At 42.8% G+C, this 22279-nt stretch overlaps 2 protein-coding genes across 4 annotated transcripts in view; one reads left to right on the top strand and one right to left on the bottom strand.

The window, feature by feature from the left end:
- Positions 1-300: 300 nt before the first annotated feature.
- Positions 301-20435, bottom strand: st14 (ST14 transmembrane serine protease matriptase). 2 transcript variants are annotated; one of them, XM_085801800.1, is made up of 19 exons: positions 19945-20435; positions 13464-13611; positions 12730-12890; positions 11521-11591; positions 10845-11017; positions 10016-10051; positions 9337-9565; positions 7857-7996; positions 7636-7739; positions 7059-7168; positions 6491-6621; positions 5911-6015; positions 5394-5501; positions 4928-5041; positions 4292-4411; positions 3602-3782; positions 2441-2709; positions 1730-1866; positions 301-1592 (listed from the first exon to the last, which is right to left on the bottom strand). In XM_085801800.1, the coding sequence occupies exons 1-19, from the start codon at positions 19969-19971 to the stop codon at positions 1431-1433; spliced, it is 2526 nt and encodes an 841-aa protein (XP_085657926.1). In that variant the 5' UTR covers positions 19972-20435; the 3' UTR covers positions 301-1430. The 2 variants fall into 2 exon arrangements, with proteins under 2 accessions (XP_085657926.1, XP_085657925.1); XM_085801799.1 differs by having other exon boundaries at positions 9337-9568; positions 19945-20428.
- Positions 20436-21011: 576 nt separating this feature from the next.
- aplp1 (amyloid beta (A4) precursor-like protein 1) overlaps positions 21012-22279 on the top strand; it is a 32288-nt gene continuing 31020 nt past the window's right edge. For both annotated transcript variants that reach the window (XM_085801809.1, XM_085801808.1), the window contains exon 1: positions 21012-21567. In XM_085801809.1, coding sequence (XP_085657935.1) covers positions 21502-21567 — 66 coding nt within the window. In that variant the 5' untranslated portion in view covers positions 21012-21501. The remainder of the gene's footprint in view (positions 21568-22279) is intronic.

Here is a 22279-nt window from a genome sequence, read left to right as displayed (position 1 = left end):
CAAAAAAAGTTGTAGGTGCTCCCTATTCTTTAAATACACACATTTTAATTGCATAGTTAATGCTCTGTGGAATTAATAAAAGGTCCACTGATCCAAATCCCCAATTTCCCTTTCAATAAATAAATTCTTTGGTTTGCTTATCCAGGTTGTAATATTTCCAAGATAAATCATAGATGAAGGCAAAGAGGCTAAAATAAAACATCAGGTCAAATCTTTACATTTAAATGTTGATGTAGTTGGTTGAGACCAAAGAAATGCTCAAGGACTAGTCACAGTCCCATTGGTTTGATTTGGCTCTCAGGTGAATGTGGCTGAAGACTTCAATCATCCTGAGCTTAACTAGAGACCTTGGCAAAAGCCATCTGTAAAAGTGTAATAAAAATACTGATCTAGGAATCCCCAGTCAGATCAACAACTTAAAACAACTTGAGCATCCCTCTGGTCTCAGATCAGAATGCCTCACGGACAAATGCTGCCGTTTTTACCTGCCATCGACTACAGATCTGTAACATTACTGCCGGCCATTATCCAAAGCAAATCATGGGCTTTTACATTGATTAATGCATTTTCTACCTTCCAGGCAGCTCCTGGTTTTCATTTGTTTTAGTATGATACAAATATGGTACTCAGTGGATTTCAGCCTGATGTTGTGTGTTTTTATTTTTTATTTTTTTCATTTTGGTCTTTTGTTTTTGTTTTCCGTCAAACTCTTATCATCACATGGAAATACAAACTGTGTCTGAAAGTTGATATTTATACTTTACTGATAACAACTGAGACTAATGGCTGCCTGGCAGATAGGTAGATAAAGATCTGTCAAAAAAAACCCTATTCTATGCTGTGGGAAATGGTCAGCTTGTGATGTATGAGTGTTTTGTAGTGAAAAGACTAAAACAAGTGTTATGGTCCTTTAGGATATTGGATTAATAAAACCCCAGATTTATAGCTATCTACAGCATGAGCCCACTGGCAAAGTGCAAAATACACTGCAGCCCAAGAGGATGAAGGCACCTCACCGGTTTAGAAAAACAAAATACAAAGTCCTAAAAACACAATTTCATGTTTAGGGAGTTTAAAGAAACACACTTTAAAAACTGTAAAATGCCTGTATTGGGCATCAGCCTCACATTGTAAAATTTTATCAATACTGGGAAAATGATTCCCAGGATATACATATTTTATTATTTGTTCTCAGGGTCTATCGGTGTGTGTGTGTGTGTGTGTGTGTGGTTAAAAGGGGGTTGGCAACTTAATAAAGTGCTTAAGTCCCTGGATGTGAGTAGCGTCGTCCGTGCAACAGTATCCTCAGTCTGTTGCTAAATGGATACATCTTGAAGAAACTGAATCAGATGCAAATGTTCCTTCTCCATTATTTTTAGCACTGCTGTTGTTCCCCCGCTCTGCATCCCTCCCCGTTCTTCACACCATCGTCAAATCCCTGCCTCCTTCCTGATCCATTCTCTCAGCTTGGTGACGCGCGAGTAGACGCCGGGCTTGTTCCGACGAGCACAGCCCTCGCCCCAGCTCACAACTCCGGCCTGGAACCACTTCCCACTCTCCTCGAAACACACCAGGGGTCCTCCAGAGTCTCCCTGGTAAACACAGCCAGGGGAGATGGGTTATTCGATTGGGTTTGGGATGTGAAAGTTTAATAATTATGCAGGTGTGAAAACGTATCTATGTCAGCCCTTTGCCATTCTATTCTGGAGCACATGTTGCGTGATCTCACCTGGCATGCGTCAACTCCTCCGGCCAAAAACCCACTGCAGAGCATCCTGGAGGTGACTTGGCCCTCTGTGACTGTGTTACACACCGTGTCGTTGATGATTTTCACCATCGCCTTCTGCAGCACCCGCGCCTTCTGACCTGCGAGAGCGAGACAAAGGGGTCAGCGCTCTGCCACGTGACCTCCGTGTTCATCACCAACATCAAACGTGTTAATAGGCTGAATAAGCGTTAGCTAACGAAGCTTTAAGAGGCTTCCCGAGCGGACGTCTGTCTTGATGTATGGATATGGACGAAGGCTTAATGGAATAGAGCAGATTAGAAAAAGATGAGTAAAAAGGGAGGGAGTGCTGAGCAGAAAAGAAGTATGTCATGACGGGAGAGATAAAGAAATGGGAGGGACATTAAAGGAAAAGAAGACAGGATGAAATGAGAAAGAGATAAAGGGAGGGGGAAAAAAAGCAGACAGGGAAAGAAGATGAAGGACAGAGATGAATAGCTCATTGTGAAAAGGATGGGGGAGGAGTGGGATGTCTTAATTTTGATGCGAGTTGGATACACTAAAAGGAAAAAAACACAATTGTAGAGTGGGTCAACCATAATTGAGGACTAGCAGCAGTGTAAATATTCAAAGGAGTATTATGAACCAGTTACAGTCATAAACAAAAACTTGCTACATTTGTTCTAACTAGAGTCACCAAATGATGCACAGTACCTCCTTCTCGGAGAGCGCCCCAGCCTGTGATCCAGCAGGCCATGCCCGCAGGGAAGACGTGGGAGGTAGCGGGTAGGCAGATGGGTTGGATGGTGTTAGTGAACTCCAGCGGCTCGCTGAGCTCTAGCAGTGCAATGTCATAGTCAAAGGTCATAGGGTTGTAATCTGGGTGGGAGATGATCCTCTTCAATGAGCGGCGCTCCACACCATCAAACTTGTACTGGTCCTGCATGCCGCTGTAGGTCTGCCAGTTGGATGCAACACGGTTCCTGTTGGAGTTGGATGTACATCATCATGGAGCAGAGGTTACATATCTTAACATGCATGAGAGAGCATGGGTGAATGTAATATCATCAACATACAGTATGTCCAGTCTACTGTAATACAGCCCAACACAACAGCCCCGCAACATTTTCTGCTGGTAGGCTTTTAATCAATGCTAAGACTGTGTGAGTCAGAAACACAAAACAAACACAAAAATGACCAGAACCTTTCAACAAAAACTGAACATCAGAAGCTTCACAGAGGCAGGATTTGCCACAACAATGCCATTGCTTTCAACAATTTCATTGCATTCCCTTCAATTCCCACAATATTGTTGCAGACCATGTACAAAAAATATGCACAGCCACACAGCACTTATGATGATATACCACGGTAAAGAGAAGCTTTGTAATCTGGAAAATGCTCACAAATTAAATTATGGCCTTGTGAACAACAAATATCAACACCAGCTGTGGATGTGTGAAAAAGAGCACATTCCCCGACTCAGGCAACAACAGCAGTGGCTCAGGTTGAACTGTATGGTTAGTGCTCCACCCACAGGACACTCTGCTGAATACAGCTGCATGTTTTCATGGATGAGTTGTAAATTCAGCCCCCCAAGGTTTTCTGAATTAACTCTATCATCAGGGGCTAATTTTCAGACTTTCCACATTGGATATAAAAAGTCCTCTGTTGAGCACATTTCTTTCCAGAAGAATGCATATGAGAATAGTAAATAATAAGATCTAGGGGAAAAAAAGAGTTAAATAATGTGATGAATAATGAAAAATAAAGAAAATAATAACAGCTAATAGTCCTAAAATGTTTGAGTAATCTTTATACAGTCCTGGTCTGTACATGTGTATGAGAGATGTGGATGTCTAGGGTGGGACTTACGCTGGGTCTGTGGTGATAAAACAGTGGGAGGCTGAGACGAGCCACCTGTCGGAGATGATGGAGGCGCCACAAACATGCCCGTAGGTCTTGAAGTGAAGGCTGACCTGCCAGGGCCACTCCCCCAGCTCCGCATTCTGCCCTCCCACGATGCGGTTCAGCTTGTAAGGCCTGGTGCCACAACCTGACATTTAACAGAGAATACAATGAGAAAGGTGGGGCGATGGATGGCGAGTGCGAAATGTTAGGTGAGACCGGCATGAACGATCACAGGGAAATAAAATAAATTATATAAAAAAAAAAAAAAAACAGAAGAGGAGATTAAGCTGACTTGGCGCTGCCATGACATTGGTCTTGGATGTGAATGCTACTTTGACTCTTTGGAATCTTAATAAGGCATACTGGCATATTAGCTGATCAAAATAAAATAAAAAATACCCCGAGGCTGAAATGGAGGAAAAAACAAAAAAAACTTCAGAGATGACAAGAGCTGCTTTCAAAGAAGAATGAAATAAATAAAGCAGTCAAGGCCTGGGGCTCTTTTCGAACAGACAGCCCAACGTGCAGCTCAACCAAACCCCTCTATAATCTAGTTTGAATGACACTGAAGAGATTAGATCCACTTTCAGCTGTTTTAAACATTTTAAAAGGCCGTGCAATGTGAGAGGCAAAGAAAATTAAAACATTTCTTACTGCAGCCGTCCTCGTCTGAGTTATCAGTGCAGTCGTTGACGCGGTCGCAATCGGCGTTCACCTTGTTGACACATTCTTTGTTCTTGCACTTGAAGCTGTAGTCAGAGCAGATACCCGGAGCTGCGGCGGGGTGGAGACAGGTCCCAGAATCAAAACACATAGCGTATTTCAGTCAAAGTGTTGGCGCATTTCTAAGTTTAACCAGTAAATTCCTATGCAATCAGCGAGGCTTCAAAGTGAGGCTTGAATGCACAATGCATAGTGATTGAGGAGCTGATTGCATTGATTGGGCGTATTGATTGGGGTTGAGGTCTAATATCCCTCCTTATTCACAGAAGCGCAAATCAAAAGGAAATGCAAGGGTGCCCTCTGTGCGTTTGTGTGTGTGCGACCGAGTGAAAGGGAAACTGAAAAAGACTGGAGTAGAGAGTAGGAGGAAATAAAAGAATGAGCGAAGGAGAGAAAAGAATACTCTGAATCGAGAATATTTGAGTATCCAGAACAGCGTCTTTGTAAAAGTTGAGACTCTACTGAGCTGTGGTGATGACTAAAATGGTTGATGTAACATGTTTAGAAATGACTTTGCTGGGGATTTCACATTTTTTGGCTGGGAAGACAATGAGCGCTGCTACTTACAGGTTTTACAAGAGGCCTCATCGCTTCCGTCCGCGCAGTCCTTCTTACGGTCGCACACGACATCCTGGGGCATGCAAACCCCGTCCCCACAGCGCCACTCATTGTCCTCGCAATCTAGAAGCAACAACACACAGTGATGAGGATATTATGGTAAAATAAAGATGAAAACTCAAGGCAATAAGCTTCTGAGGGACATTAGCGGTGCAGCCACAGTGGACATTAGCATCTGTCTCAGTTCTTCTTGCGTGTATTACACATGATTAAGAGTCTGGACAGATGCTGAGCAAATTGGGCAAGGCTTCAAACAAACTCCATTACTGATAGAATAATGACTGCACACAGCCCAGGAGTCAGTGACCAGAGCATTAGCAGTGATGTTCCTTTAATGTTAGCACAATTAGCCTAGCATTATTAGAGAGGGTTTGTATTCCCCACAGAGCATTTAAAAGAGACGGAGGATACTTACTGCACTGTTTCTCATCGCTCCCGTCTCCGCAGTCATTGACGCGATCGCAAACCCACATCATCGGTTTGCACAAGCCATTCCCACAAGCAAACTGGTCCTTTCCACAACCTGAGGGCAACAGTAACAGTGTGTAGGCTAAGCGATGTGTTTAAATGCAGCAGATGGGTGGATGCATGAATGATTTGACAGGAAAGTTCAAGTCTATTCTGAATATAGGCTATATAATTGGAGAAAGATAATGGCTAGAGAAATAGTGTTGCACATAACACCTACATAAACCCACACAATTTATCAGCCAGGATAACCACTGTTTATGCTACACTGGGATAACTGGTAGTTAACAGGTAGATGTGATTGGTATTGGCCCATCAATCCAGCTTCTGGCAAGTAAATAATTTTCAAATATGTCCAACTACCCCTTAAAGGAGCTGAGAAGTGGACATAGACAAGAGAATAAGAACCAAGTGGGAGAGGGAAGAAAGAAGAGAGAGTGTGGTTGGGTCAAGGGGAAACTTACTGCACTTCATTTCATCACTCATGTCACCACAGTCGTTCCAGCCATCGCACTTCAGATTATCGTTGATGCAGATGCCAGAGTTGCAGACGAACTCGCCGGGACAAGCTGCTCGCCAAAACACAGAGAAAAGAGGAGAGAAAGAGGATGATGACAAATTGAGCGAGAGGGAGTGACAGTGTATGCTCACAACATCTGTCATGTGGCCGATGCTTGTCCCTGTTGATCAGAGCAATTATAAATCCATTTCAGTCAAACTGGGAGACAGCATAAAGAGCGGAGGGTATTGAAAGCGCAGTGCTCATGACTGACAGTGGCAAATAAAATGGACCCAATAAACAAGCTCTCTGGTGATTAGTCTAGCTCTTGAGTTTCACTGCAGCAGTTTCTGAGCCTCTATCACTAAAACAGCTCTATTTGGCTGTCAGTCAGCCACCGTCTCCCAGTCTATCAGACTGCACAGTTATTCCCCCTGTCTTGTTCTATAATAGCAGGCTATGAGTGTCACTGTCATGCCGCAACATTTTACCCATCCCGCCAAGTGTTGTGTCAGTGCGGGTGCCAGACAAGACTTTTAACTCACGGTTTTTGGGATCATAGGCGGTGAACTCGGCACTGAAGCCTTTGTCAGTGTAGGACTCATCAGAGTGGAAGCTCACATCCAGGACGTTGGATGTACTGGTTAAAGCCAAAGACGACATTTCTCCACAATACCTGAGGCATAAAATTAGGTTTATTACAGCTTTGATTTTTATTAAGAACACTGTCATCATCGCCACTTAAACTAGTAGAAAAAAAAAAAAATATATATATATATATATATACTGTATATATATTTCGAGGTAAAACTGAGAGCGATTGTTAGTTAATTGAAGCAGAAAACTCTTTGTGTGCAAACGTGCAAATCGATTATGATAAAGGTTGAACCAAGAAATCAGTCTGTAAACTGTAATGGAACGGCAGCTTCAGGCATCAACCTGAGGGTTTAGTTAAAACCTGCACGGCTACTTGACTCATGTTTGAGTCAGACTGCCTTTCAACATTTAAACAATTTGATGCCAAAACTTCAAAAATAAAAACTGGGATTTTCCCAGTTGTGCACACACAGTAAAACACAACCACATATCTCATTTACACAATGTATGTCTTACTTGCTGCCCATGACCTCCACATAGTCTTTGTGACACACACGGACGTCCACCCCGGGCTCTTTCATGCGGAACACGGTGAACTTCACTCGCACCTTTTTCCCAGCAGGGACCTACAGCACAGAGGAGGTGGTGATTGGTTCATGAGAACCCTATTCGCCATGCATGTCACTCCTCCGCCTACACACAAACACATGCATCTATGTCCCATGTAAATGCAAGCATACAAGCAGTGCACCTAAACGGGCAGTGGGCGTATACAAGCACATGTGCACACACACACACACACACACACACACACAGAACAACATGCACACCAGCAAACAAAACCAACACACAGAGCACTGCAGCTCAGCCCGAGCTGCGGCAGCAACCGCCGTCTGACAGATGAAGATAGAAGAGGTACTGAACAGCTTGGCTTCTGTAGTGCTGCCTCAGCATTCCTCTCATGGCAGGCTAAGGATGGTAGAGAAGGAGGTGGATGGGTGGGGGTGGTGTGGGGTGTGGGTTGGGGGGGAGGGGGGGAGGGGGGTTCAGGGAGAGGAGGGGGACCAGGGGGGAGATGAGCAGCGATGCAAACCTTGATGGTCCACTTGCAGTCTGTGGCAGGAGGATAGAAGCCGGGGTGGAGCGGGGAGGTGAAGGTTCCTTCGCTTGCAGAGAGGGCACCACCACAGGATTTCACTGGAAGGAACATGTCGTATTATATTTCACATTAATCTGAGCTGGACTGCTGCAAATATGGCAGGATGCAGTGGTAAAATGAATAATGGCAGGTGCTGCGAACGTCTCCTTCATTACCATCAGACGCAGCGATGGCTTTGTACTCTGCATCGAAGCCCGGCCTCTGGACATCAGTGTCAGTGATCAAGTTAATCAGCATGATGTTACCGGATGACACCACCTCCAGGGGGTTGGAGGGAGGTCTCTGACCACACTTCCTGCGAGACGAGCATGAGTAGTCAGTAGCCAGATAGTGCACAAGTCAGATATGATTACAGGAGCAGAAAAAAATATATTAGAAAAAATATTGTAGTAAACACAAACGTCTGATGCATTTAGTGAGCAGAGTTTTACAGTGCTTCAGGATGTGCCACATTCGGGGGAATTCAAATGCGGCTGTAATTCTCTTTAGTCAGAAGCACTAAAACATCAGTGTAGCAAACAAGTTTAAGGTACTAGAAAGAATAATTTGGGGGGAAAAAATCAATAGATAGGCAGCGAAAGAGATAAATAAGGTGCGATGTGCCAGCACTAGATAGAAATTGCTCAGGTGGAGTTTCAAAGTCAAACATTAGGTACATTAGCAAAAAGTTTCAGCACTGCTGGCGGCAGAGCCATGGAGGTGTGAATGACGCTGCAAGAACAGTAATACATCTACCTCCGGTACAATAATGTCATTATAGAGTATTATATTATGGCTCTCATAAACCCCATGTCACCTTGGATAAAGCTGATCACTCAATAGCATTATAAAAATTTTATGCATCACTTGGTAACGCATATTTGTTTGGCAATGGTTCCCAAGTTTAAAATTGCCTGCAGCTACAACTGCTGTTGCATTCAGGAGCCTGTTCGTTTGAGAATTTTACCACCCCCCCCCCCACAGACATAGTGCAATTACACACAGTGGTGTAGCAGTATTCAGGTTTGCACCCATCACAGATTTGAAAGGAGAGGTCTTTTTGAGCCAACTCAATCTAACTGAGGTCTCAAAAGTTAACAATAAAAACGGGACATGCCACTATGAAGGCTTCAGCGCTGAAGTAAAAAAAAAAAAAAAAAAAAAGTAGTAATCACAAATGCAGTGAAAGGAATGAAGTGGAACATGTTTTTCACCCACATCAAAACAGCTTTTACTCCTAAATCCCTCTGCAACATTTCAGTCAAATACAAAGTGATTCCTAGTGGTTGTCCTCTGGGAATCACGTAGAGCTATATTCCCCCTCTCTCTGATCTTCAAGGCTAAATAAATGAGACAAATGTTGGTTGAGCCCCATCAAACAAACCCTGCTACCAAGGTTTAAGGCGAAATGAGAATGTGATTTGTGTCACAATTTGAAGTTCTGTAGTAGCACAAATGAGTCAATTTATTGCTTTGCTTTTAAATAAAATTCCTCTTGGGGGGAGACATTAGTGAAAGCAATTCAGCACCACATACTGCTATTTAATAGTAAGAAGGTGAAAAATCCTCTATTCATCAAAGATTTAACCTTTAAAGACCACCAATATGACAACACATTCCCCAAACCCCCTGGACATCTGCAGCCAGATGACTTACTCTGTAATGGCCTGCGAGTCATCTGGACTCAAAGAGTCATAGATGGAGACGAAGTCGTCGGAGCAGTCATCCTCAACGTGAAAGAACGGGAACTTGACAGATATGACCTTGTTCTTGGAGGCTCGGATTTGCCACTGACACCGAGACCTGGCAGGGTAGCCCACGGGGTACCCCGGAGATGTGAATTTCTTTGCCGTTTCTCCAGCCTCCAGGCGAAAGAAGCACTCTTCTGCTGATAAAAACCGTGGGCATATCATCCAGCATTCACAATTGGAAAAAGACAACAGTAGTGTAAAGCTGGTAAACTGTAATCTGATCATCTTGGTGCTCTTTTCCTGACATTTGAACAATTTATGGTACTGTAGTTCTTCCATCCTTCACGCTACAGATGTATGTAAAGACAGATTAATGTCAGGATAGTGCAGCTACTATGGTAATGTAATGTAATATAGTCTAATCATCCTGAGGTTATAAATCACCAGACAGTGTCAAAGGAAAGTGTCAGGCTCAGTGACTGACTGGCCCTGGCCTGATACAAGGTTCTCAATCTCTGACTGGAGCAGCACATGTACAGTACGGGCCGGGCCGGTCATTCGTCACGGACTGGCAGGAGGGTGAGCATCTAGCCAGCTGGAAAATTACAGCTGCGAGTGATTGAAATGGGACGCGTTGTACTCACGGGCTCCGGGGTTCCTGGCCATGCGAGGATCTGTGACTGTAGACAGAGAGAGAGAGAGAGAGAGAGAGAGAGAGGTGTGGGAGAGAGCGGCAGAGAAACAGGAGGGAAGGTAAGAATGGGTCACCAAAGTTAGGGAAGCTGATAGAATTTGATGCATGAACCTAAAATATTTGGGTTGCACATTTTCTGTTCCATTTCCCTGCGGTTAAGGGAACCGGTGGCGGCGGCGGCGGCGGCAGCGGCAGCGGCAGCGGTGTGTAGCTCTTTCTGCTCCATCTCACCTTGCCCTACAGCAGCAACCCATACATCTCTGTCTAACTATCTGGGACAGCAACATCAAATCATACCCACAGAAATCATTTTAAAGAGGACCAAAAACCACTGAGTCACAGGGCCTGCGCTTGGCTGGTGGCCAGGATGTGGACAAATGCAATGTGAATGCTGAGAAGACAGAGGGAAGAAAAATGGCCGTCTCAAGCCAGGCCAGAGGCCAGCTAATATCATTAGAGGATCCAAACAGCATAAAATGTGCAATCTCAGATGAAGCAAAAGCAGAGAGCTCTGGCTTATCTATTATCATCTTATCAGCACAACTCAGAGTCGGCTCCTATAATACAAATAGAAAGCAAACAGAATACCAATGCTGATAGGAGATGACAATGACCTTATTCAGATCTGTATTCACTGCGTTTCATCTTTACTGATTGTTAAATGTCATATTCTGGAGCCAGCTGTGGTAAACATAGAGTTGCCCCCATCTATCCGCCCCTCGGTGTGAACCCAACTCTCCCCATTCCTTCTCCCCCTCCCGCCCCTGCTGGGTACCTACATGAGGCAGTGATTTCACTGATCTTTACATCACTGGGGTCTGCAACACTGCGCTGCTCCTTGATGCCTTTCTCCAGCACCTCCAGCACGCGCTCCTCTGAGAACTCTGGCAAAATATCCTCATCTTGGTGTGGAATATCGAACTGGGACCAGTAGTAGGCTTTCACACCCTCACTGGTGCAGGCGGGGAAAAGAGCATAGACGAACCTTTCAGTATCAAGGTTAAACATTTAAGACGAAAGATCAGTGGAACATGGGTAGAAAATTTTTTTTTAAATCACAAAAGCCAAATCTGGAAGCAGCTGTGTGCTCCGTCCACACCCTGCACATTGCAGCGCGGCTACACAGGGTTACAACCATCATAATTTAGTGCCACTGTTAGCGCAGCACTACATAATTCACTAAAGTGCAATGCCGCACACAACCGAGTGTGGTCACAAGTTAACAGACCACATCTAACCTTAATTTTGGATGTGCTGAAATATGGAAAAGCCTTGAAACTCTCAACCCTTACAGGTCAGTGCAACAAAGCTTTCCCTTCATGCAAGATTTATTCAGAAGTTTCTTTTTGTTACAGCGAAGTTTTCAAAAGTTTTACAGAAGACTTTTCAGCTGTAGTAAAAAAAAAAAACTAATATAAAAAAAAAAATTGGAGGAGATCAAGATCTCAATGGTACCTGAATGCAGTGACCACAGATTTAGCGTAGTATTTGCCGAGCAGTGGATCTTTCTTGTAGTTTTCCTCCAGCTGGGTAGAGAAAGATGTATTTTTTAGTGAACAGGGCATGTACAAGATTTCTGCTTGTCTGCCTTAAGACAAAAGTACAAATTACCATGTTAACATGAAAAAAATGCCTTCCATGCAAAGCACACAACAATGGGATCCTCAATTAACTGTCTTGCCTTCAGCTGCACTGAGCTACGAAGTGTATCAGACAAGGACGCAGACAGTTCAAGAGCAAGTGCTATTTGTAGGGTAGAAAAAAAAAACTGCAGCTGCACAGAATGGTGAGAGAAAGTCAAAGAGGATCTGAGAGAAGCAGCTGCAGATAGAGGAACAGGTTTCATTTTGCTGGGATAAAAGAAGACAGATATGGAGAGGAAGGGGACTGTTCACAGGACACCGTGGTCAATTATCATAAAATAAAACATCAGGACCACTTTCTTAAGTTTAAGTGTGCAGCATCAAATATGAACCCATTGTCATTTTATCAAGCCCGCTCAGGGGAGACAGAGGAGATTAAATGCAATAGTCGCTCCACAGACAGGTGGGGCTAGAGCGGCAGAGTGAAGCTGTAGGATAACTGGTTAGACATGCATGCCCAGCATTGTTTACCTGAAGGCATGCCTCACAAGTTGCTCCTGCCATGTTAACACCACCCTAAGTCTAAAAAAAAAGTCCCTTTTTGCCATATGCAAGAGCAAACCCGGTACACCACAAAGCTCTCCCCTAGTCATCTAAAATTCAAATTCACCACTTCCACTCTTCTCACCCAACATCCCTCACTTCTGTAGCTTTCCACTGAGAAAATGTGTGCTTGATGGGGTTTAAGCCTTTTTTTTTTTTCTTTTTTAACTTTTTTTCCCCGTTATCAACATGTTCCTAAGTGGTACTACAAACATCTCCACTGCCTCCAATAATAGGAGATGCTGTTTAGGGAATTACTAAGGGAATGTACAGTGTTTTATTCCACCCACACAAAATGTGCCCTGCAGTTTCTGTGTGCTGCGAGGGGGCAGATTTAAAAAAGCATTTCCACGACACCAAACAGCATCCACGGCTGAGAGAGGAGAACCGAGTGTAACACAGTAGTTAACAATACAACAACACGGATGATTAAAAAGATAGAAAACAAAAATAGGAAAGTCATTTTCTGTTTACTTACATTTGTCTCCAGCTTGCGCGCCAAATCCTTGAATTCTTTGCTGTTCGTATCCTCCAGTTTCTGGTCATACTGCGCACCAGCCAGCTGCATGTGCCCACTGAAGACCTGCTGTGACGAACCCTTGCGTTTACTGAAGGTGGCCTCTGAATCAGCGTCTTTGACTTGGAGTAGAGAAGCAGATGAGAGTTAAGTGTCTGCTCAACAAAATGCTATATAAGATAGCTGCCTCTGATGGAAAAGTAGAGCTGGGCTTTTAAACAGGCCCTGAAGCACTATTTTAAAGCTACACTGCACCATCTCATATCAAGACGACAGTTTGGCTCTAAGAGCAATTAAATCCCCCAGTTGAATCAAGAGGCTGTTTATCGAGACTTCAGAGGCCTTTTTATCAGACCCTGCATGTGTAAATGACAGAGAAGCTGTGCCGTGGACTGTGTGACATCTGTCTCCTTTGCATTATTAAAGGAGAAAGTCGGGGCTGTGAAAAAAGGATAACACTAATGGGAAATTACAAAGTCCAAACAAGCCACTCTTAAAAACTTTAATTTCAAAGACCTGTGCCTTCACAGCAAATAGAAAATGATACACATTAACAGTTTCTGATGTTTATGCTTAGAAATGTTCAGTAAGTGCCCAACATCCCATGGTTTTCTTTTTTTTAAATTCATGCAAATATATACAAACATACTGTAGTGTTGTGCTTCACGTCTCATATAAGTTTCTATAATACTCACAGACAAACAGCCAAATAAGGATCGCTGCAACAGCTGCAAGGATTAGAACTGCTACGAGAATCCCGATGATCATGCCGGTCTTAGGCTTCGATGCCGTCCTCTGTTTGTTGGTCAAGAAGTCGATCTGCTCATGGCGGCCATTATGGTCCTGGTACAGAAAAGGAGCAAAAGAGAATCAACTAAACAAACAGCAAGTTAAAGTTACTGCCATTTTCTGGATGCAAACAGCATTTACTGTGATTACTCTGTGAGCTGCAGATATGAAGGTGTAACCCTGCAGTGTGCGTTGAATCTTAAGAGGTGGATATTAAACACAGTAGCAAACGTTGTTCTTATCTTTTAACCTGAACTTTAAAGCAGATTTCCAAATTGTCCTATGAGGAATGGGTTCAATAAGAGTTTTTGACTCAACAAATGCAATTGATCCTCAATCTATGTAGATAAATAATGAAGGGTCTTCTGTTGGAAACTTCCACAAGATTTGTTTTGGTTATACAGGATGTATCCAGACTATTGTTACCAACATGCCACAGTTTTATCTGTTAACACACAGGCATTTACATGAAATTCTGATAATACTGGCATACTGCAGATGGAAATTTCTATTTCTAGCATATAAGAAACAACATGTTGAAATGATGAATGCAACGCTGCTGCATTCATATCCACAGGGTAACATCTTTGATATGTTGTCATTAAGGCACAAACAAAGAAATTGACTCAGTATGATCAATGACAGTGGGTTGGGAACATTTGTACACACAGGACAGGTCAAATGGAAAAAGCTGTTTTTCTTAGTATTAAAATGATGCATACATTGCTGAACTATGACATTTCATGACGTGAAATGTCACTACACTACACAGCAATCTAAGAGTGGCAGGTTTGGACAGGCAGCTTGAAGAGGTTTGCCAAACTGGTCAAACCAGTTTGGTTAATGTGTCAGAGCTCCCACACTCACCTCCATTTACACATAGTGTAGTGCATTCAGGAATTGCCTCATAACTAAGGGATAACCAAGCAGAGGATATGGGCTCCTGTGCTTTGGGCCGTGTGCTTGTTCTGTCGATACTGTAAATGTGTCTGTTGTTGAGCTCTCTCAAGTGGGCGGACTGTGAGAGAGGTTTCACAACGCTCAGTAATCAACACACAATGAATTCAGTGCCCGTAGCCCATGAGCGAAGAAGCCCGAGTGCCATTAGGGATGGAGAATCACTTTGGTATTAAATCAATTTGTCAGATGTGCTGCCCCTTAAGATGGGGGCTCAATTACATGAGTCTAGATGATAACTCATGGCAATTAAGGCCTATTCTTACCCAGCCCGGGCTTCCACACATGCTTTCTAATTGGAATCTCTAACAGCAATCATGGGCCAGAATGAGGGGAATCATTAGAGAAGGGGTCAGCAAGTGCTCCAGGGTTTCTCTCTATCAGTCACCATGATCACAGTCTAATAAAACCATTACATGCTCTTTATCATATCACATTCTTCACTCCTAGAAAGAAACATTATCCCAGTTTTTAACTATGTGCAACGCTTTTTCTTTTTTCTTTTTAAACGGCAGCTCATTGTGCTAAGCTATTCTTAAAGGGGAACAAGTGTCTGTCTGCGTGTTGAATATTTTGAAGCCACCACCTGCTGATTCAAAGTGAAAAAACTAAACAAAGACAAGACTGACGGTCTGAGTTGTATGACTGATTTCAAGAGAGAATAAGTTTAGAGAACTTAAAAAATCGCTCAAATGAACAATTGTTCAAGAAAGTGGTTAGGGAGTGGGCTAGCTAGTCCGACAAGTGGAGAGCGAGCCTTGACTGCTGCAAGGTGTGGTAACAAAATTAGACAGCTCACTCTCAAGCTGAGTTGCCGTTACGCAATTTCAGCACTAGTCGTCATTTACACCAACTCCTCACACTAATTTACATTTCAGAGTACAATGCAGAGCTGGAACGTACTGTAACAAACAGTAGGCTACATAAGGTACTGGAACATAATAACTTTATTGTTTATGTTTATTGGACTATATATGGAGTTTAACCTAATGTATCTGATGACTGCATTTCACTAATGGACATACTACAAACAATACAATATAAACAGCACAGGAAATCTAATAGCTAGTCCTATTTTCACTATGTAAGTATTGTTCTTATTTCAGGTTTAAGGATCACTGGTACTTCAATACACATGGCCGGTAACCCTGCTGGATTGAAAATAAATACAAGACGATTACAGTCCTGATTTTACATTAACTGAATTAACATACTGAAGTACAGTGAACGAAAATACTGGTGTAGATTGTTTCTATACACACACAGTTGGCTGTATTTCATTTTAATTTGGTCACAAATGTGTTTAAATCTGTGTTAGTGAACAGGTGTGGCTCATCAAGACCCTGATTACAAATCATAAAGCATGATTATCTCACAGTTGTGCCTTGGGACAGACACAATAAAAGGGCACTTCGGAACACACACGCACACACGCATACATAAAGAGTCAAACATCAGGGGCTGTTTCTGTTCAGCTCAATTGGTAGAGCAGCCGCCCCATGTGTTGAGGCTACAGTCCTCACACACGCAGCCCTGGTTCGAATCCTGCAACGAACGGCCCTTTCCTGCATGCCATTCCCCCGTGGATGTATTATGCCTCCCCATTTCCAGTCTCTCTCTCTCTCTCTCTCAACTGTGCTTTCCATTAAAAGGCGAAAAAGCCCCCAAAAATGTACTTTAAAAAAGAGACAACATCAATATGTAACGCCACAGAGCACAGAACTGCAAAAAACTAAACAACAGACACTCAGTGGCTTGTTTGCTATCCGTTCTAAGTTGATCCACTTGAGTAGAGGAATATAAGAAAAGGAAAACAATAAAGACGAAAGTGCAGACTGAAAGGAAACAAAATTTAACTGATTAAAAGAAATCAGCTTGTGTTTTCTGTGCTTTGGTCATTAAATTAAACAAATAGCTGATGTAGCCTACTATTCATGCTGTTGTACAGATGACAGTAGATGACTACAGTCAAAAGAAACCTTCTGCACAGTGTGAAACTATGACTCAGTGTCTCTCAGCTCAAGTCACACAGAGAACGTGCAATCTTTTTCCAGATCTGTATCATCGTCTCCCCAATCGATCTGTCTCTGGTGACGTGGCAAATCTGTAGATTTCCCGCGCACCTCCTACGACATATTTTAATATTCTCTTTTCTAATTTCTCCAACGCAACCACACCTCGCCTCTGTCATGTGCCAAAAGTTAGCCCTAACCCAACTGCTGCGGTGAACAGCCAACATTAACAACAATACAATTCAACCACTTTTGGTTCAGTCAGAAAAATGGCCATGTTTTGTTAGCACTTGCTAATGTAGCCTCAAGCTCTTAGCCTCCAGCAGAGATGGAGAGTGGGTTACAGAGGTCTGGTAAACACATCTCTCTAACTCCACATTCCTAGATTTCATTTTAATTCACAAGCTTTCATCCCCCAAAACAAATCAAGCTATTCACTGGAGGCGTTTTATCACATACATCTAGAATCCACAAAAGGCTTTAAACAACTTTTTCACAAGTGTGCCAGTGCTCCTTCAGACCTATGAACAGACTTTGATGGGTAAAACTGGTGGAGCTGCCCTTTATAAAGCTCTCGTGTGCATCCTCTGCACTGCACCGGCCCTGATCTATCAAAACACACCAGCCTGGAGACTGCAACCAAAAGGTCCAATCAAATACGACAGCCAATCAATGCAATTTAAGCCTTAGCGGCCTCATATTTACTTTGAGCAAACAAACACCTATACACACATCTCTCACCAGACAGTAGCCCCAAGCGCAGTTAGCCTCTTATACTGCAGCATCAGCCATTTAGCTCTGTGTGAGGAAGACAGCCTCATGGCATACTGTATACTAACACCTCGCTGCTCAGTGTGGAGCGAGGCAGAAAGGTTGGAAGAACTGAGGAAGACAAAGGAAGAACGATTATGTTGCTCCCTTTACACCCCCCTCCTATTGTGCATACTGATATATAATTTTATACAGCAAATCCTGCACTCAAAGAAGGCTTGAAAACTCTGTCTCTGGCTAAAGCTAAAGGGCAGACAACACTTGGAACAAGTTTTAGTCAGTGTTTTTGAACATACACATTTAGTGCAATCAATAATAAAAAATGTGATATCAGAGCTGAGTTCATTTCATTTCTGTTGCTCGGTTTCAACATGACTACCCTTGAAATGTGGGCTGAAAAGTGAAGAGAAAAAGCAGCATGGCCTTGCCTGAAGAATTATTCACTGATTCCCTGCTGAGTCACCACACAAACAGAGAACAGACCGACTACATTAATCATAGTGTTCCCATTTGATCCGGTATCTGAGACTGGCCTCATTGACTGAGCGTAATCAAATATTAACAGAGAGAGAAATGTTAACTTACCAACAGTTTCACTCATACCGTTTACTTCATGTAAAACAAATATACCGGTATGTTATTTCAGAAGGACAATGGGCAGAGGTGAGGTGTGGCTGCTTCAGTGTTTAACTTTTAATCATACCACAATTAACAGCATTGTGGAAGTGGTTTGATGATGGTTTAGTTAGTTAGTTCATGTAAATTGGAAAAACATATGCAGTTGATCATTTCTTTGTGAAATCTGGCACAATTCTTTCTAAGAATAACCTACATTATTTTGGGGAAAGATAAATAAAAAAAGAAAAAAGCAGCACTTCTTTTGTTAGTTGCTTATTGTGCTATGTCTCATCAGAAGCAAGGTCAAGCAAGGACTTGCTTGACAGTTTCTATGAGTCAAACATGTCACATCAGATGGCTCTCGTGGGTATTCTGACAATATGCTACTGATTCTTTTAAGTCCATGTCACACAGTCTGATATACCACAGGGTGTTTCCACGGGGGTTCAAATCATTTTCTCGAAGTTGTCAGATAAAGGTTGTAGCGAGCTGGTGAATTTGAGCAGAGCTGACCGAAGCCTTGTAACCATTAATGAATTATTTTAGAAAGAGAAGTTCACCTTTGGTCTTCTGTCATGACTTTACATCCACAAACCAGTAGGCTACTGCTGGTGTTTGACTAAATTTATGTTGGACCAAAGATTAATGACACATGTTCCAGGAGAATCTCACCCAATGGTAAGACGACATAAGCTTTTATATCCCAACCACTGAACATGTTTTGCCAAAAAAAAAAAAAAAAAAACTTTAAGTGGGAATTAAAGCATCCAAGATCTGAATGCTACCTGCTGCTTCACCACGCCTGGATGAGCGGTACACAATAGAAACAAGACAGTCTGTGGATCCTAAGCAGCTGATTCACAGGAGTGGTTCTATGAGCCGGTTGAAGGTGACTCAGCCTGCTAAACAGTTAGTTATTTAACCACATTTAACCAGCTTTGATCAGCAACACATGTCTTTCATACACTTGGCAAATACAAAAAAATATCTACCAGTGTAAATCCAACTATTAAAACTGACACAGTGTGCCTCACTGATGCTTTGTAGGCCTCTTTCTGCATGGAACAGTAGAGATCAACGTCTTAATATCTAACCAGGTCAAATATGACACAATGTTGAATGGTAGATTATACCATTAGACCTCGTACTTCTGTGTGAAATATCTCAATATGAGGAAGCTTAGCTTAAACCAAACAGTAATTTAAAGATAAGCATGAGTGTGAATGTGTCATCGAAGCCAATAGCTTTGTTTTGTGTAGCATAATAAAAAGGATATGTAAAAGAGAAGAGGCACATTCTGCAGAATGTATAATTTAATTACCACATTTCAAACAATCCTTTAATATTTAATTTAATGATAATCTATTATTCATCACAATATCTTTTTTTCTTTCTGAAGGCAAAGAAGATGTAAATAAACAATCTTCCCCTTTTCCCGAGGTGACTGACATCAAATTCAGAAGTTCCAACTTTCAAGTCTATCTCTGGGTGACAGCACACTGGCCAACATGGAAACAACAGGGCTCCTTTTTTTATAGCTCTAGTCAGGTGACCTGAGATTAATCATTCATTCAAACATCTGTAATGGAGGGAACAACTGCATCCATATATCAGAGACGATCCAAGAAGCACACAAATACAGGCCTAAACTGTCAAAATATAAAGGTGTAAGACGAGGCAAGTGTTTGAAATGTCAGCCATTCCCGAAGGCCAATCCCTGTACACACACACACACACACACACACACACACACACACACACACACACACACACACACACACACACACACACACACACACACACACACACACACACACACACACACACACACACACTTACAGCAGAAAACAAGTAGCTCAGCTGCAGATCCAACATGCTCTGGATACATGGTAAACTACAGTGTCTTGTGGTAGAAAAGAACAACTTGCAGTGACTGTCACACCCCAAAAAAGAAACTACAACAACAACAACAAACACATTACACAGAAGCTTCAAGAAATCCGCAGGTTAAAATGCGGCAGAAACTTACGTCGTATTCATATCTGGCGGAATACATCTTCCAGAAACGCCCCCGTTAAGAGTCACAACAGGGTCCAAATCCCAATTCCTCGTTTGTGGTGCTGAATTATTAATATGTACTGTTAAAAACCGGTATAGTATAGGCCGCCTAGTTGCAATCGGTGACTCCTTATAGTAGCCTATCTCTTCCTGCGTCGTCGATGGCTCTTCCTTACACACCTGGCTCAGACCACGCCCCCAAAATACCTGCCCGCGGCTGCAGTGAAGAGTCAAGCCCCCACCCCGGGGTAAACAGCCTCTACAGCACACTGTGCTACAATGTAAGACCAAGACCACAACAAACTATTGTGCACATTCCTTTACTTGCACGTTAAAGATTTACAGGTAGGTACGGGGTTAACGTTTTACTCGCGCACCTGCTGCTTGTCCGTTTGGTGACATCCTGCAGCCAGCGACACAGAGGTGAGTGCGATTGTTTGTTCTTATTTTCATACTACGTGTTCCCCCTGCTGACCATTTGATGATGTTGCTGGCAAGCGTGGTGAATTATTTGTCAGGGACCATTATCTTTTTTTTCCTTTTTTTTTTTAAGCTTTGCGTTGCAAATACATGTAAAATGGATCAGCCCAGCCAGTACACTGCATACCAAATACAAAAAATGCAAAGCAATATAATGCATTATAGTCAACATTATGGATTGTATGCTTGACATTTAATAGTGGACCGTTTTGTATCTTTGTTCACTGACTTGTGGTTTGTTTTTAATTAAAACATAGTGTAATTGTGTGTCCTGACCCTGCAGTGTGTTGTATTGACTACACTACTGCATTTGCTTACAGGAGAAACAATTTGTTTATGTCCAGCTGACGATTGAGTTGTGAGTCACTGAACTAAAGGGGGATCTGACCTTCTGAGATTTCTTTTAGGGAACTGTTTGAATCTTGGAGAATAATAACAGAACATGGACACAAGATGTGTGTATTTTTTCTTAAATTTGATATCATGTGATGTCCTAGATGTCATTTTTGTCTGTAGTTTTTGCTTTTGCCTGGAAGTCAATTGCAGAAAATTGAAAAATTGGGGGACTTGCCATGTGCCACTGTGCAGATAATCCAACCGTCTCATGTGAGCTATGACATCCAGATTATGTGACATGATTGCAAATCCTCCAGCTGTTGAAGAGTTTTTATTGGTGAGAGAGAGGTGGAGCTGCTGCAGGCCCAAGATGACACCGCAGGTTGCATCGACACTCCTCCTCCACCAGATGTCTCTCTTCACCAAGCCACAGCCAGGCGCAGGCGGAGGGGGAGGAGGAGGCGGTGGAGAGGGAGGGTGGGCGCCGTGAGAAAAGTCTGTGATGAATACCCGCAGAAACAGGGCTTGGTTCTGTCAGGCTTCATCCACATAAAATTCCAGCCTGAGCCCGACGCAGGAGATATCGCAGGAAGGCGCCGACGAACGCACCGTCCATCACTCCAGCCGATGAAACCAGACAGCTTATGTTGGAGTCAGTAATTTTACAGTAGCAACTTCGTTACAAATAAGAGAGACAAAAGAAGGCGAGAAAATGGGACATACCGCATTACCTATATTGATGGCTGTATTGTCCTACTGCGTGTGGGAAAACGTCGAGGTAAGATAAAGAGCAGCTGAATTATTTGGAATGATGGCGCATTGATATTTTCCTGTTTTGCTGGATGTCGGTGTGGCTATTGGACAAAATGCAACACTGTGCATGAATCCTATATGTATATATATATAAATATATATATTTCTTATGTCGACATCATACATGCCACGCATACAGTTGCTCCTATCTCCATATATTTGCTGACACGCACCGTTATCTAGGACAGGTTTCATTTGTAAATGCATCCTCCAGCACCGTCCTATGTCAACAAGAGTAATGACGCTCGGCGATCACTAAAACGCAGTGGAAGCGAAAGGATTTTTTTTTTATGCAAATGCTTGTAATGGGATGTTAAAGGAAGCTTGCGCTCGGGACGTAAAGATAAGATGCTTCATAAAAGTGCGGTTCACATTTGGCTTGGGTGCGTCAAGTCTGGGCCTGTATTTGACATGATACATGATGTTACAGGCCCTCGTGCACTGTGCAAAGGATGGATATCACAATCCTTTCTCAGTGCATCCCATCTGGCCTTGTGGGAGCAGGAAATCAGCTCGCATCAGTCCTTTAGAGAGGAGTGGTGCAGCTCTTGAGCAGGATAGAGCCATGCATATTGAATTTGCTGTTCATTTTCTTCATGGAAGAAACCCCCTATATAAAACTCCCAATTGAATCCAACTGTGGCGCATGAGCAATGTCAAGCTTGTCAGTGGATCAT

Source organism: Trachurus japonicus, chromosome 16 (genome assembly GCF_045865225.1).
Source record: "Trachurus japonicus isolate A0001 chromosome 16, Traja_1.0".
Lineage (NCBI taxonomy): Eukaryota > Metazoa > Chordata > Actinopteri > Carangiformes > Carangidae > Trachurus > Trachurus japonicus.
The sequence above is the reverse complement of the archived record's forward strand: the minus strand, read 5'-3'. Positions and strand labels throughout refer to the sequence as shown.